This window comes from Sitodiplosis mosellana, unplaced genomic scaffold, assembly GCF_009176505.1.
Source record: "Sitodiplosis mosellana isolate CC-2019 unplaced genomic scaffold, AAFC_SMos_1.0 Smas_scaffold_14, whole genome shotgun sequence".
In the NCBI taxonomy this organism is placed as follows: domain Eukaryota; kingdom Metazoa; phylum Arthropoda; class Insecta; order Diptera; family Cecidomyiidae; genus Sitodiplosis; species Sitodiplosis mosellana.
The window spans coordinates 351,758-371,654 of record NW_022595256.1 but is presented as its reverse complement, the minus strand read 5'-3'; the positions used below and the strand labels follow the sequence as shown (position 1 = coordinate 371,654).

The 19,897-nt window shown below is 37.0% G+C and overlaps 3 protein-coding genes across 5 annotated transcripts; 2 read left to right on the top strand and 1 right to left on the bottom strand.

Moving 5' to 3' along the window:
* The first annotated feature begins 109 nt into the window (after positions 1-109).
* LOC129567990 (40S ribosomal protein S7) lies at positions 110-2,297 on the top strand. The gene is made up of 4 exons (XM_055445460.1): positions 110-227; positions 580-744; positions 1,221-1,553; positions 2,141-2,297. The coding sequence occupies exons 2-4, from the start codon at positions 580-582 to the stop codon at positions 2,216-2,218; spliced, it is 576 nt and encodes a 191-aa protein (XP_055301435.1). The 5' UTR covers positions 110-227; the 3' UTR covers positions 2,219-2,297.
* A 1,380-nt stretch (positions 2,298-3,677) lies between these two features.
* Positions 3,678-16,306, top strand: LOC129567988 (protein cappuccino). 3 transcript variants are annotated; one of them, XM_055445455.1, is made up of 8 exons: positions 3,678-4,547; positions 9,019-9,645; positions 9,835-10,152; positions 12,785-12,957; positions 13,060-13,819; positions 13,896-14,855; positions 14,983-15,280; positions 15,603-16,306. In XM_055445455.1, the coding sequence occupies exons 1-8, from the start codon at positions 4,412-4,414 to the stop codon at positions 15,706-15,708; spliced, it is 3,378 nt and encodes a 1,125-aa protein (XP_055301430.1). In that variant the 5' UTR covers positions 3,678-4,411; the 3' UTR covers positions 15,709-16,306. The 3 variants fall into 3 exon arrangements, with proteins under 3 accessions (XP_055301430.1, XP_055301432.1, XP_055301433.1); XM_055445457.1 differs by lacking the exon at positions 3,678-4,547 and adding an exon at positions 7,105-7,551; XM_055445458.1 differs by lacking the exon at positions 3,678-4,547 and adding an exon at positions 7,739-7,962.
* LOC129567989 (pre-mRNA-processing factor 40 homolog A) lies at positions 16,128-19,869 on the bottom strand. Its single transcript, XM_055445459.1, has 9 exons — positions 19,728-19,869; positions 19,151-19,503; positions 18,937-19,073; positions 18,720-18,851; positions 17,285-18,657; positions 17,120-17,185; positions 16,968-17,048; positions 16,698-16,890; positions 16,128-16,625 (listed from the first exon to the last, which is right to left on the bottom strand). Exons 2-9 carry the CDS (start codon positions 19,498-19,500, stop codon positions 16,519-16,521), a joined length of 2,439 nt encoding a protein of 812 aa, XP_055301434.1. The 5' UTR covers positions 19,501-19,503; positions 19,728-19,869; the 3' UTR covers positions 16,128-16,518.
* Between the last annotated feature and the right edge of the window lie 28 nt (positions 19,870-19,897).

Here is a 19,897-nt window from a genome sequence, read left to right as displayed (position 1 = left end):
TATTCTTAAATATTAAAAATAAATGCAATCAATTGTGAAATTGAATAATTTTCCTTTCAAAATGACTCACCGCACACGCATGAGAACGAGCCCTAACGTCAACCGGTAAGTTTTGTGTTACGTATTACGTACACGTTAGCGGCTTGTCAAACCGTACGTATGAATTTTGTTTCAGTGGATGACGTCCGACGTATTATCCATCTTTTCTTCTAGGCAAATTCAGCAAGGTATGACACGATTCTTTGTAGTGCTTGAGATTTTTTCGAAAAAATCCGTGAAATTACTGAAACAGTGATCAAATATCGTCAAAGAAATATTTCTAAGGGCCATTTCTATAATAAAAGCATTGATTTTTGTATCGATGCCCTAAAATTTCCATGATGTTTTGTGATTAAATTTCGTTGTGCAAATGAACTGTACTTCTTTGGCGTGTGATGATTGTTTCGTGTTTCGTATGGTCCATAATGACTCCTGATTGGATTACCTTTTCTAACAAAAACATGAACTCGATTTGAATGTGAAAGTGTTTTTATGAAATAAAATGAGTAACATTTTGGAAATTTTCTCTTTTTTCCCCAGATGGTAGCATCAAAAATCATTAAAGCGGGAGGCGCTGAGCCTGATGAGTTCGAAAAAACCGTCAGCCAAGCTTTGCTTGAATTGGAGTTGAACTCCGAATTGAAACCACAATTGCGCGACCTGCACATCACACGTGCTCGTGAATTGGAATTTGCCACCAAAAAGGTAAGCGAAACGCATCGCAAGTGTGCAAAGTTGTGAATAACAAATGAAATCCATTCGGAAATGTGTTTAGTTCAGTTCAACCAAACCAATGTGTTGATAGTGACAATAACCTCAAATTTCGCATTTGATCTCGTGTATCGGTGAAGTTAAACTAAAAACACAAATTTCAACGAACAACTCAAGTGCGATAGAGCGAATACCATTTTCCTATTTACCATTTAATGTAAATTCAATTACTAAATGGATATATAAATGGTGATAATTTTGTGAATTAAAAAAATCGTCTGTGTTTGTAAAGTGGTCAAAGCGAAATTGACTCGTGCAAATCCGTTTGCATTGTTGACATAAAGCCAAGTAGAAATGATATGATTCGAAACCGTAACGAACGAAGAGAAATGATTTTGAAACACATTTTCGAATGTATTAAAAGGTTTTTAACTTGGCGGATTTTTTTAATGAACCGATTTTCTTTCCAGGCTATCATCATCTATGTTCCAGTGCCGAAACAAAAGGCCTTCCAAAAGATCCAAACCCGTCTTGTTCGTGAATTGGAAAAGAAATTCTCCGGCAAGCATGTTGTGTTCGTTGCCGAACGTAAAATCTTACCAAAACCCCAACGTAACACTCGCAATCCATTGAAGCAAAAGCGTCCACGTTCCCGAACATTGACCGCTGTCTTCGATGCCATCTTGGAGGACTTGGTTTTCCCAGCTGAAATCGTTGGAAAACGCATCCGTGTCAAGTTGGACGGCTCGCAATTGATCAAGGTTCATCTGGACAAAAACCAACAAACCACAATTGAACACAAGGTAAATATAGATTCTGGTCCGTCTGTCCACATCGACTCCAATTGCCATCGTGTTGCTCGTATGATTAATTCCCAAATCAATGAGTGTCTAAATATTTGGCATAAATTGAAGTGCCTCTTAAGCTTTACACATTGATTCGATTTCACCGAATCCGTGGGATATTACAAGAGGACACATTATTCCGGATAAATTCAGTGTTTTACACCAGTTCAATCGATCGATCGATGTAGCAGTGGCAGCAACGTGTTGTGAACAATAAGATTTAGTTGAAAATCCTTTGATAAAAGTTTAAAAAAATATTCCACCCATTTCTAACGTGGATAGATAATTGCAATTGGTCGAACGATTTGAATTATTGCCATCGTGTTGCTCATATGATCAATTCCCAGATCAATGAGTGTCTAAATATTTGGCATAAAGTAAAACAATCCATTTAAAACTTTACTGTTTTTTCTACTCAAAATGAAACTATCAGATATACGAGATGGAAACAATCTATTCCAACCAACTCTGAATTAAGACATCCAATCAAGTTTTGATAAAATTACTAATGCATTTTGTGCTTGTTTCTTTTTATTTCCTTGTAGGTCGATACATTCACTTCAATCTACAAGAAATTGACCGGCCGTGAAGTTACATTCGAATTCCCAGAACCTTACTTATAAGGAGATGGTTGCAACCACCAGCAAAAAATAATGCATTGAATATTTTTATTCGATTAAACCGAAAACAACAATGAAAAAACACACTGTCTTTTATTTTTGTATACGTCACTTATTCGTTCTACTCAAAAAATGAACAAAAAAATCATTTGAATAGCTCCTACATCAGACAATCAGTAGCCATGAATACAAAAATAGTTCCAGCTGATAGCAATAGTAAGTATAACAGCTCTGTGTGTTACGTTCAAAGATCGTCTTATGCTTTCACGTGTTTTCTTGTCGAAATGGTCGATCATTCATTCTGTGAACTGATACGCATTCTGAACTTCATAACAAAGATGGAAATTGGAAGGTAAAATTATCAACATAAAATATTTTGTATGATTTTATTCGCAATAATTGACAATGTTTGTGGTAAGAAACAAATTTATATTTTCAGTGATTTCTATTGAAATATTTCATCAACTTCAATGCGCTTAATTGACCTTTTGAGAAAAACGCCGAAAAAACTGTTCATTTCGAGCAATCAAACATTAACTCAATTCAAAACTTATCAAAAATAGTTGCGATTATTGTGGTAAGCAAAAGCCGGGTTGAAATTAGTAGGAAACATTCGGAATATCACGTTGTATGGATTATTCTGAATTAGGAACGTCGACAACACTGGTGGCAGAGGACGGGGAGGAGATGGAAACAATCAATCCCGAAGTTTTTTCCTTCAATAATTGACTGAAAATATAAAAAATCGAAAATGTGTGTGCTGAAAAACGAAAAAAATAATTACTGTTTCAATGCAAAATGCTGTTCTTTTCTGTTCAACATGTTATAAAGTTCCTTAAAATCCTTCAGGTGTGTTTGATTGTAGTCCATTTTACTGGACACGAAATAATTTTAACAACTCTAATTAGGTTTTGATAAATTTACCAACGCATTCTATGCTTCTTTATTTGTGTTCTCCTACAGGTCGATACATTCACTTCAATCTACAAGAAATTGACCGGCCGTGAAGTTACATTCCAATTCCCAGAACCTTACTCATAAGGAGATGGTTTCAACCACCAACAAATATGATGAATTGAATATTTTTATTCGATTAAACCGAAAACAAGAATAAAAAATACACTGTCTTCTATTTCTATATGCATCATTCATTTGTTTTACTCGAAGAATGGAAAAAAAGAAACTCATAAAATATCCAGTAGCCATGAATACAAAAATAGTTCCAGCTGAAAGCGATATACGTATATCAGCTCTGTGCGATACATTGAAAATTCGTCTTATGCTTTCACGCATTTTCTTGGACCGGTGCCTGTTTTGACTTCATTACAAAGATGGAAATCAGAAGGTAAAATTATCAACTTGGAATATCTTCTATGATTTTATTCGCAATAATTTACAGAAACAAATTTTTTTTCGTAATTTCCTTTAAATCGTCTCATCTCATCAATTTCAATGAGCCTAGCTAACATCAAACGAAATGGTTCATTTCGTAGCGTCGAACATTATCTCAATACAAAAGTCATCGAAAACTATCGGCAATTTGAAATTCGACCATTAACGAATACCACTGCAGTGAAAATGGTCTGTGTACAAAGCAAACTAGGTGGTAATGTCATGCGCCATATCAATACATAAACATCGCATCAACTTACACGGAACGTAACATAAATCAAGAGAGCGTCAACCAAAATCCTTACCGCCGTTTGATTGGTTTGAAAGAGTAAAATGAACACACAGTTCATGTAAACTAACTGTCACAGCACTCGTTGCGTTTCGGCAATATCGGTTTGTCTGTGCCTGTTGAACACAAGTGCTGACCAGCACAATGATAAATGTTCGTGTTTGTTTCAGTTAGAAATTAGCACTCATCTATTTTAAATGTTTCGCTCGTCCGTCTTAGTGTATTAAATGATTTTATTTTTAATTTTGTATATTGTGATAACTACGTTGTGAAAGAGAGTAAATAAGCCATCAAAAAATCCATAGGATTTGAACAATGTGAAATTGATTTAGAATAAGAAAAGGAAAAGATAATGCGCTGAATCGAAGAAAGTCCAAAAAGTGAAAACCGTATTGTTCATGTCACCTTTCATTCTGTGTAGTTTTTTTTTGTATGTGAAACTTTGTGTTTGTAAAACAAAATCATATGTAGAAAATAAGTATTGAATTTAACACGACATTGAATTATCTATTGAAATGGCGCGTATGATGAAAGATCAAGCCATTCAACGCTCATATTCGAGTCCATTATTCATCCGTGAACCAAATGACGATCGGACACCAAACGAACATCTTGGATCCGTGACACCATCGAAAAATGTCAATGATTTAGGTAAGCTATCGGTTTTTCGTTCGATGTCAATTGCATGTCTCCTTCCGTTCGGAAACAAAATGAAAAATGTTGTGCTAGTCGTAAAATAAAACATAACGCTGACCTAGTTCAATGCGCCCATCATCATGAAATTATTGATTAATTTTCAACGTTCAATAAATGCTTCAACACATACAAAGTGGCAAAGCCTTGAGAAGACGAATGAGAGAGTAAAAGAAACAATGTGTATAAGGATTGAGTGATTAAAATTTAATAACAATTTACTCAAGACATTAAACAGTTCATAGGCGTTCAATAACCGAGTAGCATAGAAGAAAGCAGTGTGAATAAAAAACATTGCGCATGCAAAACGAAACGAAAAAAAAGCAATCTGGAAATCGCATAGAGAACAATCAAATGTGCGACAAAAACATACATGATTGCAACACCACACACAGCAGTGTATGCTAGCGATTGGCAGTAGGCTTGCAAAAGGTGGCTGGAGCCAAGCAATTATTTACTCATAAGAAAAATATGTATCGCAAAACTTCCCGCAAATCATGCGAACGAAACACAACGACGACGATGATGCGCGATAGACGTTTTTCTATTTGTATCGGAAACAAAGCAATCCAAGCAAAAGCGAATGAGGATTCCATCATTAGTATTTTTCTGTTTTCATTTCTACATTTCTCTCTAATTCTATTTCGAAATTCACATCTCTCACGCAGCATAACTTATACGAATTCCGGCTTTTTTTTCCTTCTTCATTGCAACGTTGGTAATTTTTCCCAGTTTTATCACAAAACAGTATCGGGTTTGTGCATAGTCTTCGCATTAGTCTTCAACCACTTTTTTTATGTATGTATCACACATTAAATGCAAGCAGCATGAACACAAATCAAAAAAGCCGGTATGTGATTGTATACACCGGCCTGTCGTTCTTGCCACCGTGTTGCTGCGTTCATGTGATTCTTTTTTTCTCTCTCCATATTCAATTTTCAAGTGCACGACAACCGGGATACAACAACAATAACGTGCAAACCGAACAAGCGTGATTCGTTTATGGCATGGTAAAATGTACCGCATAGCGTGCAACGCATCATAATATTGGTATGGTGTGTATGGAACGAAGAACGCGCGCGCACATGGCGCGGTATATCGGTATTCGATGATAAATAAGTGAACAGACAAATACCATAGAATATGTTTAACCCTATTATCTGGCACTTTGCCTATTGTGATCAACGTTTTGGTTCTCATCATCAACGAACGCATTTAACACACAACAGAACATCGTGAGGTTGATTGTAGCGCATATTTGGTTAGAAAGAAGGAAAAAAAGCATTTTCAAAAGAAACCGTATCGTATGAAAAAAAAAATCAGCCGCACCAAAGCCAATAGAATGAAGCACACACACAATTCATTAAAAAACAACTGAAACAAGATAATAACATTTAGTGAGCGAAGCAACGAAAAGTCATAGGCAAATTTAGTTTGCGCTCACATATTTGAATACAATAACGAGCCGCAGCAAATACGAAACAGGCGAAGAAACGAAAACACAATGCCGTGATGACAGAAAATACATTCACCAGCCATTTTATGAGTTGATAAAGTGATGAACTGTAGTGTGTCTTCGCCTCTAAAATGAACAAATCGAAACTGAAATAAAACTGTTCATTGTTCAAATTCATGAAATTAATATGCTTTTTCTCCGGAATTTCCGATTCTCGATTTTCTGCTTAAACAACCGTGCAGCATTCCCCCGAATTAACTCATCTAATCGTTTTGTGTGTGCACATGATCTCTTTGAAATTAGAACGTTGGCATACGCATCGCCAGCACAAAACACCACGGAAGACACAAACTGAAACTGAATTGCAATTTCCCCTGAGAGATGGCAAAAACTAAACCAGAACCCGGCCAGCTGTAACAGGTTCAAGTAACGCTAATTTTGGCTGTATCAGTTTATCAGAAGGCGAAGAAGAAAGAATGAATTCACCTTTCCATACACAATTACAAAGCCATCATATGGTATTAATAAAATGTCTTCATACAGAAGAAAAAAAATGGTTTAAAGAAGAAAATAAAATGCATTCCGAATTCAAAACGTTCCGCATCACGGAATTATCAACAGTGCATAAACCGCGCTCATATCTAAACGAGTTTTACCACAAAGGCAGCAGGCACATTTTGCTGTATTTTCGTCAGTTTGTATGAGAGAATGAGAGATGCGATTGAACCTTTATATCATAATGTGATTCCTTTATTATTCGATTTTCCTCTCATTTGAAATCATGGCCTGGCCTGTGAATCCAACAACAAGTCTCATCTCCCTCGGTCACTTGTTAATGATGATTGTTCGACAAGCGCTCACACTGTGTACTGTTTTGTTTTTGTGTTTTGATTTGGTGTATTCGCCTGTTTCATTTCATTTCTGTAATTGTGATTCAGTGTGTGATTTTACACTGACTTGCTACTACTGACGGGCTGAGTTGAGAGTCTGACTGTTGCCGCTGCTGCTGCTGCTCTGTGTGTATGTCGGCAATAGTTTGGTGAACGTGTTATTTCTTGTTCACTCAGTCAACGTTTGAACCTCGTCGACATAACATCACATTACATGTGCGCGCTCTACAACATTGACTTACGACTATATGATTTTAACGACTCAGCGAGAGAGAGAGAGAGAAAAAAAGTGGCCCAGTGAAGAAGAAGAAAGAAAAGCCGTTGAATTTGCATTGAATTATTTAAATCGGAAAAAGTTTTTTTTTCTTGAGACGAACGACGAAAAAGTCAGAGACTTTAGTTCGGAGTAAATTTAGAAGTTGATAAGAAGGGAAGAAAACATAGTGTGAAAAGTTCATCAGCCGATCACTCACAGTAAATTGCTATTGACTGTGTATTTAAGTGATAAGAGTTAATCTTAGACTGCAACGTTAGTAACGTATTTTCAAAAGGAATATTTTAATCCGTTTCACACACAAAAAGGGACCAGCAAATGGATCGTGTTTATTTGACATAGGTGACTAAGTCATATTATCTCGTGTATTTGCACGATTTTGCAGCGACAAAATTCTATTCATGTACATGTTCATTCTCATTCATGCTTGTGTTTCATGGGTTGCTATTACTACTGCTGTTGCTGTTGCTGGTGTTGTGCATGACAAAGCATATGACGAATTCCATTCCGAACTGTTCTTAGTGAATGTCTACTACGCTTTTTGATTTAACTGTGCGTGTTTTTTGTTCGTATCTTAATTTCTGTGTGTATATCATTTTTGATGACCATACCTTTCATCTCTGATAGCGTGCGCATAAAAACAAAAATTTCGATTTTCTAAAGAGTGAAACAAAAGATAGAGCGTGAAAATAGAAATAAGCACAACGATAAACAACGAAACAGTGCAATCAACTGGTTGCTTTTACTTTTCGGGTAATTATTCCACACATCGACTTACAGATTTGTAAATGGCCACTTTTTTTTGGTTGGTTTCTACACACACCGTTTGTTGAACTGGACTTGTTTTTAATTCGTGTGCGCTGATCAAAACCATTCGCTTCACCGCATTTTTTTTGTGTCGGGCATTCAATTTTTCACGTTCCGAATGAATATATGATGGATGTGATTGATATATCTGGAAATACGGAACTGGTGTGTGTTTTTGTTGTTGTTATCGTTGTTCAATGTGAAGTGAATGAATGATTTTTTACTGGTTTCGATGCTGAAACCGTTTTTTTCTTCTCTCATGTGTATCAATAAAATATTCACCGAAAGGTTATTGCCATCTGTCTAATTTGTGTGCCATTAATTCGAACATGTCGGACAATTATTTATGTTTGTCCGTCATTTGTTTATTCATTATTCGGGATAATTGCGCGCTGATGCAAATAAATCGAAAATTGAATTAATGAGTGACACGATCGAATCATTCAAAAAGTAAAACCGCTATTCGTTGGTTACAAATCGATCGAGAAATTCCTTAACATTGAACTCACATTGAGGGAGAGAGAAGAAAAAAAAATGCGTGCGTGCGTGCGTGTGTGAACAAAAGGTGCTTTCGAACAGCAATCATGGAATTTTTATGTGGGAAAGCGATGATCTGAATTATTTTGGTGATGCTTTTCGCAATATATAAATAGCGTCAAAACCAGTGCCGTCGTTGCGCATTCGCGCCCCAATTAATTAACATAGTGAACTTTTGTGATTTTTGTCTCTGGTGTTTGTTTGTTTTGCCTTGCTTTGCTTCGCACTGTTTGTGTATCCTCTTCTGCCGCATTTCGCTATAGGTTTTAATTAATGGGTTTCGTTTGCTTCAACATTTTGCATTACCATGCACACAATTCAACACAACGCAACTCAGCACAACACAACAATAAATCTTCATTTCTTTGTTATCGCTTTCGTCGCGAACACAATAGTGGCATAGGAAATGGATGGAATGATATAATTGTTTGTTTATTTTTTTTTTCGTGTGTTTCGGTTTTTCAGACTCGACATGTATAACGCCAATTTTAAATTCATGCTCATCAACGGCTTCACAGCGATCGAGTCTGTCAGTCACACCGCCTAAGTCGAATATAACCACCTATTTGACACCACGAAGCAGTCTAACATCCGATACGTTTGCCGACTCAACAGCGGTGGATTTTTACTCATTTGCCACCGATTCGGATGATCTTAATGAGACGGTCACCAATAGCACAAAAAATTCAGTGTATGAAACGTGTATCGGAGCATCGGCTCGTCTGTTGGAAGCAACACGATCGGTTCGTCAACGGTTGCGACCACTGAGGCAAGCTAGCAGTGAATTTCTCAGTAGGCTACCGAAATTGCAACATTTATCAATTGTGCGAGCATCACAAATCAATATACGCGGTGATCAAGCCAAGAAACCGGAACACACCTGCACATGTAAGGCCGGCCTATTCGATGGTAATTGCTTGAAGACATTTATGGAGATGTCTGTGCAACCGGCCGAATATCGAAATAATTCACAAATGATGACCTCCACACCGCTGATCACAAAGGATGTCTACGATCATGGTATTTTCAATGTGGCCCGCATCAAAAAGGTGGAACTGCATGATCTAACGCCAAAAGTGCCCGAGTTCCACGGTAAGTTTGAGTTGTCAGTAAATTTTTTTCCCCATCAAACCAAAAATGCTTATTTTCAAATTGATCTTTCACATAACCCAAACTGAACGATTCAATTTGAACCCGATTTCGAATAGATAAGTAAAATTTAAATTTTTTTCGACCCAATTAACATCATCGTGATTTTTCTTTGGGCTCTATCTTTGACAGTAATTGATGCAACGCCAAAAGATCGTTGCATAAACAACAATAACGTACGAACACCGAATGGGAACCACTATGGCAATCAAACAGTTGTATTTGGATCGAATGTTACAGCAATCGCACCGATTCGTACGAAAGGCCAGCATCAATCAAACTCAACAAATCCAGTGACAATGCCAGCGCCAGAGGACGGAAGTGTGCTGAAAAAAGTCATTTCATTTACGCTCGATCAAATGAAAAATGCGGACTGTGCAACAGAAAAAACAGCACGCCCTTCATTTGTACCAGAAAAATTACATTTTAGTGCCTATGAGCAATTTAAAGGTGAGTTCACATTAATGATTCAACTTCTGTGTTTGTTATTAGTATTGATGTCGATCAATTTGGTTGCCATGCCATCTTGTCTTGTTTACCGAAGAAGGTGATATAATTACGACTCTTAACAATGTAAGATCGGATCAAAGACGACACAATCGAAGTGCTCATGAGCTGTATTTAAGGAAAATCTTACCGTGAAAACGCATGTAACCAATAACAAATTTAAAGAACCATAACAAAACTATTATGACGAGTAATGAATAGAAACAAACGCATTAAAAAAGCCATATGTTTATGAGGTAGCTTCGAATCAAACTCGTCAAAATCAGATTGGTTCCATCGTGTTACCTGGAAGAGATTCAGTCTTAAATTGAATAAAACATTTACCTATGTTTTATGACTGAATTCTAGCCATCGTTATTATCTGAAGCACAGAATAGGCTTTTTTATGGATTGGATTTGTTTTTAACTTCATTCCAAAATAAAACATAGCAATCATGGAATCACTAGTCCGGAAAAAGCTGGTAACTTAGTGTTGAAAATTCATAGCATTTGACTTTGAATTTTTTTTTGTTGTCGAACCAACCGCTCATACCGTGTATGTATTGTGTGTTCTAGTGAATGCAAACGAAACCTAGTCAAATTTGTCAGGCGTCACGGGTACATCCTGTGTTTGTTTAGCACTCATACGAATACATGCATATATGTGTGAGCGTATACAATAGACACTTACATGATATTTTTGTTTCCAGTGAGTAATTTTTCCGGGCACTAAACTCTATTTTGCATTCAAAGTCGACGAAATTGAATGCAAGTGAAATGCGCGCGCGGGCCATCTCACATACCAGCCAAACCAGCAACGAATGCACATTCACAGAGGGAATTCATTGTGTCTCCCAGCGATGCGGAGACGCAGTCAGGCGAACGAGAAAGGGGGAGACATTGAACTGAATCCATTTAGAATCTACTTAGATTGTATGAATGATTTATCATGTTAATCGTCATGGGTGGAAATTTCTCCTTGAAATATTCGAACAAAATAAAAACAAAGCGAAAACAATTTTTGCACTGTATAGATGCAAGATTCAATCAAACCAAAACATGACGAAGCTATTTCGATATTCGATGTGAAAGTGACGTTAAAGGCTAAACAAATAAAGTCATCGGTAATATCGGCAGCAATTAACTATTGCCGAAGAATTTCAATTTATGAATTTGTGGGCTTAATCATACCGAAGCCATATATGTTTTACGATGAAATGCGATTGGAAACATCGCTTCGCGCGATAATAATTGAATGAAGAATCGAATAACGGCTATTTGTTTATCACCCGATTAACGAGTAACAGCTGAGTCAAGCAGCAGAAAAAAAATAAACATAAAATCCAAGCCAAAATATCAGTCCAAATAAAAGAACATCGATGTGACAAAATAATTAATGAACGAAATATAAACAAACACACGTGCAGCAAAAGAAATATTTATAACTGTTTATTCTGTTGCCATTCGAAAATCGCATCGACTACATATACATGATGAAGGAAACGAATTCCGTACGCAAAAAAAAGAAACGAAGAAAAAAAAACATGATTTGCGATGTGTTGTTCTGATATTCAGTTGAAATGACGATGCAGTGAATAAACCGATTAAATCAAGTGAAACGTTCCCTCGAAGAGAGAGAGAGGGAGAGAGAGAAGAGAAAAAAACGTATAAATTTGGTATCATTATTTCTTTGTACAATTGCATTGGAGGAAGAAACATTTACTCTGCGTATCGTGAAGAATGCTCATGTTTTTTTTCGTTATTGTTGTTGTTGTCATTGTCGAAACGCTGTCGTTCTTCTGAACCGTATCTTTTTCCGTGCTCGAATCACAAAATCAAATTAAGCTCAAACAAAAATGAAAAAAAAAATTATATGTACATTTGTAGGCTGGTTTGTAGTCAGGTAATCAGTGAACATTGTTTGTCAGAGCTGACTGAGTGACAAATGTTTTGTAAAAAGCTTTTGTGTGCAATCAAAATGGACTTGATGGAATGCGAAGCAAATATTTATCTTTTTTCAAAATTTTTGTTTATATGATAAGATCAGACGTATAAATGATAAATATTTTGATTGCGGCGGAATTCGTTTTGATGAAATCTCACTTAGTCTTTGTTACTTGATCTTTTCACTGCCAAAGAATTGACTTATTTAACATTTAGGTGGATTAGCGTGATAATATTGCACTAAAAATACAACTATGAACACGAAGCAGACTGAAAGGAGACCACATTTCTCAAACTTTATTGGCTTAATTAATTTCATTACAAATGCTCCATATTTATAGATAAATCATTTTCAATGGTTTTATGCGTTGTATTTTCATTGCTTGATTAATAATCAAATAATTCTGAGCCTAAATTAGAAATGGCTTTGAATGGTTATGACTGAGTCAAATTCATTTAGTGAATATTTCTGTATCGAAATGATGAAATGTTCGAAATCAAAGTCAATCAATTCTGTGTATGACCGAATATAGCCTTGATCTTGCATACTGAGGAAATTCGTATTTTGTATCTCATTTTTGTTAAAATTGAATTAATTCCCATCGCATAAAGTAATAATGCCAATTTTTTTCTTTTTTTTCCCCTAAAACAGGTCAATTGTTTGTGAAATGGGTGAGCAGCTCGATAGCCAAGTCTCTGGAATTAAGTGAAATCGATTTGAATACGGTTGAATTGCTTATTTCGGGAGTTTGTACGCATTTGATAGCTGCCGGTGTTTTGAAACAAATAGTTGACCTTGATGAAAAGAATAAGAATGTGTTTTGTGTAAGTCTCTCTCCAACTGTAACTCTCCATATATTCGACTCTTCCAATAAATTTCATCAAATGAATGGTATTACTTGAATCAACTGTGTGATTATTTTTCAGCCGAACGAAATGTACCAATGGACGCACATCGAATTATCTCGACAACAACAAAATGAACCAAAGAAAGAATGTGTACGAAATTTGCATCCAATTGATTCGGAAATCATTGAATGCCAAAACATAGGTACACTGAATATGAGTACACTAACATTGACTTCCAATGGACAGGAGGAGTCGTTTGCCTCTTTAAAAACCAAATTGCTGTCACGCGAATTGGCTGCTGAAACCAATGCACAACAAAACGGAATCGAGTCAATCAGTTCAGATGCCGAGCACGTGAACAAGAATCATGTGGAACCTGTTCGGGATGTTCTATCGAAAGTTGATTGTGCCGATCGTTTGGAAAACGTTGAACTTAAAAGCGACTGTGATAATATGTTGAAGAAAGTCTATGTCGAAATATCTACGCAAACTGAAGATGTAGTGGAGTCAACTCATAAGAAGGAGAAAGCACCCGAACCGATAAAGATCATTGCAGCAACTCCATCACCACCACCACCGCCGCCTCCACCTCCACCATCGCCCTTCATATTCAATGAACAACCAACCAAGACAACGATTGACATCACGATTGACAAACCAATTGCCCCGGACACACCAACCACATCACATCCGAACAACCTAAGTGTTGCAGCGCCGTCTACAACCATTTTATCTAGTGCATCATCGTTTTGTGTACCTCCACCGCCTCCCATGAACGGAATCCCAGGTCCACCACCATTGCCCCTACCAACCGGAAATATGTGGTTCAAAAGTGACAGTACGTTGAATAAGAATCTATTTGGTCACTTAACTTCATCATTCATTTACATTTCCCCAATTTTTCATTGAAATAGCTCTGCGAAAAGCCGCCAAACACCCACCAAAGCCAATGATCAACTTATTCTGGACACGTATCCTAATACCAAAAGATGACGAAGAGGAAGAAAACGTGAAACCGAAAGTTGACATGTCAACGACGAAGAAACGAGAAAAACTCTGGCAAAAGATTGATGAGACCATTTTGGAAAATGCAGAAGATTTCACGGAATTGTTTGCCCGCCAAGCAACACCAAAGAGACCGCGTGAAGTGACCAAACTGCCCAAGAAAACGGTGATCAAAGTGCTGGACCATAAACGTTCGCAAAGTGTTGGAATTTTCTCCCAAAGCTTGTATCGACATCGAATCGATCCACAAGTGATTCAGAGAGCGATCTACAACTGGGATTTATCAAATATTGGCCTCGATTTATTGCAGCAAATGCTTGAGCACCAAGCAACGGCCGATGAATTGAAAGCGATCAAAGAAGCATTAAAAAATGCTCCGTCAAACATTCCGTTAGATGGACCGGAAAATTTTCTGTTGAAATTTTCCGAAATATCATGTGCACCCGAACGAATCGCTTGTATCATATTCCGCAATGAGTTTGAGGAGGCAAACGCTCAAGTCGAACAAAAGATCAAAACAATCACAAATCTGTGTGAATTCCTCGTGGAGAACGACCATCTCAACGATTTGTTCGCAATCATTTTAACGCTGGGCAATTTCATGAACGGTGGTAATAGGTATAGAGGCCAGGCGGATGGCTTTGGACTGGATGTGCTCAACAAGTTGAAAGATGTCAAATCCAAAGACAAGAAAATCACATTGTTACACTTCATTGTGAAAACGTTTATTAGCAAACGGAGGCAAAGCGGACTGAAACCGAAGGAGATTATCTTTCCAGTGCCCGATGCAGACGATGTGAAAAGCGCTTCGATCGTTGATTTCGAGTATTTGAACGAGCAAATTGAACAGCTTCGCAGAAATATTGAAGGTATGAATTATGGATATGAATAACGAATTTCATTCATGAATTACCATGAAATCGAGCAAATTTTTGTTCAATTTAGTCAATTATGTTTGTTTTTTTTTCAATTACACTGTATTTTTTTGTATTGCAGACATCAAACAAAAAATGAATGTGGTTATTGATGCATCAACCGATCAAAATATCCAGCCGTTCAAAAATATTTCCGAGGAATTTGTGCAAATTGCTACCAATAAAATTGATTACCAATTCCAGCAGCTGAAAACATGCAAGGTCATCTTTCGAGAAATGTTGGACTACTTCAAGCACATTCCAAAAACGGGTACCATCGATGAATGCACGCCAAGCCAGTTTTTCGAGTTATGGGCGAATTTTAGCATTGATTTCCGCGATCTTTGGAGAAAAGAACTCGCGGCCATTAATGCGGAAATGTAAGTTAGCTTCAGCATTAATTAAGCCTTTGCCCGTTTTAGTTACTAACCCATACACAATACTGCTGGCACAATATTATCTCATAAAGTTGAATAATTCACGTACAATTTGCATAAAGCAAGAAGTATCGTTGATAGGAGTCTAGTTGAAGAGATTCTTAATCGCTTTACAAAGAGATATTCGTTTGGCCAATCAGCAGTAGTACATCGGCCAGCATAGACTGTGATCATTTTCAGTGAAAATTAATGCTTACAAATTAGAAAATAACATGCTCACCACTTCTCTTTTTATCTCACCCATGCACCATTCTTTTAATTCTAGCATTCAAAAGTACAAAAGTATTGCTTCACCAAAGACACCGCAAAATCGGGCTAAAGGAAAACAAAAGCCGACTGGCTTACGTGTGAGACGCGTTAACCAAATCTAAATGGGTGCACATTTGCGGCACCATCACGCACAAACAATATCGACTGAACAAACTTCTTGCACCAACACTAATACGCATGCAAATCTCAATGCACACACTCACATCTATCCACCAATTAACAAATCATCAAAAGAAAATTTATAGTTTTTGTGTCAATTTTTTTTGTATTTTTTTTTTAATTTGAATGTTTGTCGGAAACAATAAAGCGATTAAGAAAAACGATCATATATATATGTATACGTTTGAATGAGAATTGGAATGAAAACATCGAACAAATGTTGTTTTGATGATTTTTTTGATATATTTTTTTAACAAAATAAATATGTAGAAGAAAATTTAGTCTCCAAAAAAGAATGTAATGAAACTGGAGCACGATCAAAATGGCAGGAGACCAGAGAAATAAGAATGAGAGAAAGATATATGAAATTATCATCACTTGTTATAAGTCATTTATTGTTCTTCTTAGAAACAAAGAAATTTATAAGAAAACAATGTTTTGAGAAGCCGAATTGTCGTACCTTTTTTTTCTCAATAATTTGTTTAAGCTACTTGTTGAAGACGCCAAATAAAAAAAAATGTACTGAAAGAGTCAAAAAAATGTGGTTGTGTTTCTTTTCCTTTCTTTTTTTTCTTCTTAAGTGTGATTTTTATTTTGACTAATGTTGGTAAGCGATACGGTTCCCTAAGCAAAAATTGTTGTTGTTTGGAATTATGAAAAATTTGTTAAAAAATATCGCGAATTTAAACCATCAACTCTTAGCAGTATGTCGATATACAATGGATAAAAAAAACAATTCATCAAATTTTTTGCTATTCATCCATTTGCATATTAAGTTGAGCCAGCAGAGCAGCTCGTCGTGATTCCAATTCAGATTCGCTAAGCGCTTGGTCGTCTGTGTTTTTGGTCAACGGTGAATCTATGATACGGGGATACACGGATTAGAACTTTCCTGAATTTTTTTTTCTTTCTCACTCATTTCACGCTTTACCATCTCGATTTGATGTAGATATTGGCGGCGGTGTACCACTGACCGATCGTCTAATGCGCTCTTTGTCCTTTCTCTTTTTATCCTTCTTTTTTTTCTTCTTTTCGGGCGTGGTCGGCGTTGCCGGTGACAACGGTTCAAGCATTGGCGATAGCTTATCCGCCGATTGCACGTTCGATGGCGACTCATATGATACCTGTTGAGTGAGGAAAAAAAACATTAATTTTTTTTGAAAACAATCCAGTGGAAGTGGTTCAGATTTGTTCAATTTACCGATCGAGAGTGCTTGCGATGCTTCTTCTTTTTGGACTTCTTTCTCTTTTCGCTGGACGAACTTATCGTGCTGGTAGACCTCTGTAACATGCAAAAGCATGAATTTTAGGATTCAATTGAACACTTTTTTCCATCATTATCAAATCACTTACCGAACGTGACCTTGATCGTTTTGATTTTTTCACCTTTTCGTACTCCACTTCAGACAGTTCGGAAGCCTAAACAAAAAGTATGAAACAACGAATTAGAATCAAGTATCCCGTATGAAATTTCAATGCGAACATCAACCATTCAATGGTGAACTATTGATAACCTACCGATTTCGAGCTGGATCGAGACCGTTTTTTATGCTTTTTATTTTTCTTCGATTTCCTTGACCGCGAATGATGATGCGTACAAGAATCCTCACTTTCGCGTATAAAGTCCTCCCACAGTTTTTCAGCCGATGCTTCCTTCGCATATGTATCATATACTTCGGTGTTGACAACGACTTTTTTGGCCACTTCCCAGCTCGATTCGGACGTAAGACCGGCATCAAGCCACATTTGCTTAAGTTCATTCTCCAGTTTACGCAATCGTTTCGTTTCCTCGCGCAAACGTTCCTTCTGAATTGCTTCCGCTTTCTCCAGCATTGAGTTGTACGTGAGTTTAACGTTGCCTGCATCCAATGTTGCGGATCGTTTGTCCTCACACACAATCGTTGCGAACCGTTCGAATGAGGTATCAGCCTTGACCGCAAAATCGGCCTCTTTTAGGATTTCTTTAATAATTTTCTTCTCATCATGGAATCGAGCTTTGAGATTTTCTACATAAAATTTGAATAAATCTAATGGCGTTGATCCTGGCTGGCCGAGCATGGCTGAGAACCGAAGGTCGGCCGAAATGAGTGGATATAATTCTACCCACAATGACATTGACGTCAGTTTGCCCTCTTCATGCAATGAATCGAGTAATGCCAAAAATGCATCACGATTTTTGCGCTGTAACCGCTTGATTCGCTTCTTCTCACGATCCTTTTCTTCAATTTCTTCGCGCTCGTGTGTTCTAATGTGCTCCTCAAAAACAATCAAGGCATCCTCTTTGTCCATGCCAAGCAGATTGACATCATTTTTAAATGCCGCATTTTCCAACAGCATCACTTGTGCTTCGGACCAAGTCGTTTGGTACGTGATTGAATTCATTGACTCAAGCACTTCCGATAGAACTCGCATATTTCGCTTTTTCATCACACGCGCTTCTTCTTTCTCCCGCTTCGCTAAATTAAACATACAATCCTCGTAAATGTCACGACGATCCTGATCCGGAACATTCGACCAAATCTTTTGATTGGCAAACATTTCGTCACATTTATAGTATTTGGTGGTCGATGAAATTTTATCGCAACTCATGAGGAATTTCTCTAAATCTTCTTTTGCTTTTTTCGCACGTAAACGTTGCTCTTCACGTTCGTCTTTGAGTTTTTGTGCTTTGTACGAGTTAAATGCTTGTTTTCGTTCGTTTAAATTTTTAAAATTGACATATTGTGGATCTTTGGAAATAATTTTCATGCAATTATCCCACGTCGAATTTGATGGTATATTCTTTTCCCTAAGCAATTCTTTAAACGCTTCGATTGCTTCTTTTTTATCTTTAAATTCAACTTTTGCCTGTTCCGGACTGGGAATCGATTTATTTGCATCGGCATCATTGTCTGAAATGGTGATTCATGGAGATTAGCACAAGTTAATGAATGAAACGGTGTGAATTGAATACCATTTTTATCTTGCGATTCAGGAATTTCAATAGCCGCTAGAGTGGCTGCCATGGCTTGATCCATTGCAGACGATGAATTTTCATTGGAATCGATTCCATTCTCAGCTGGTGAACTCGTGTTGGATGTATTGACTGTAATGAAAGAGCGTTTTTAATCACCATAGGTTGAAATTTTCACCATACTTGAAAATCAAGAACACTTTGAATGAAAATCTACCTTTAGTTTGTAGAATCGCTGGTGGCACCGTTGTCATTGGTGGAATCAATGGCATTGCCGCGGCGATTGGAGGGAAAACACCTGACATAGTTGACGACGTTAAAGCAGCCATTGCTCTTGCCGCATTGGCAGCTCGCCTATTAATAAATTCAATGAAAATATGGTCAAATATGAACCAACGCAATGTGTTTTTCTTCTTCTCATGCATACTCACTCATCTTCGACGATTTTTTTTTTAATTTCTTCGAGTTCCGTTGGAATGTCCCAGCGCGATTCTTTTGTTGTCACATGATAGTAGTAGACTTTACCATTTTCCGAGCAGTACTCTTTCCATGAACATGAGGATAGTAGTTTTTCGGCGTTCGTCTTTAGTTCGTCCGGTTTTTCCCAAGCACTCTGTTTTGTGATACTGTTATAATAGTAAGTGCGACCATCTGGTGATTTATGCTCCGACCATTCACATGTTGCTGGCGGTGGAAAACCGGGCGGCGGCATACTAAACACCGGAACGGGAAAACCACTGCCCATTGGCATGGGTTGAACGTTGCCCGGAGGAATATTCATTGCCTATCGATGAAAATGGAAGATAAAGTTCACATTTCAATTCTCTAATTAGCTAATACAATGGGTATTTCATGAGAATCGGCGTAAATTTATGAAAACACTTCTAAACAAACTCCAATTGACATAACCCAACTTTTTTTTACAATAAATTTAATGTATTTTTTAAGCAACTACTTCGATATTGATAGAAAAAAAGATTATTTTCCACATAATTTTGTCCACTGTACCTAATGCAATCGTTTTCTACGCATAAACACAAGCGGATTTGTGAGTATTTATTTGCAATAATCCACGTATATTCTCATAAAACACAAATGCTTCGTACACAGTGAGAGTCTATTTGTAATTAAATACAAATGTCAAATCATCGGCATCGTCGCTATACACTTACCAGTGC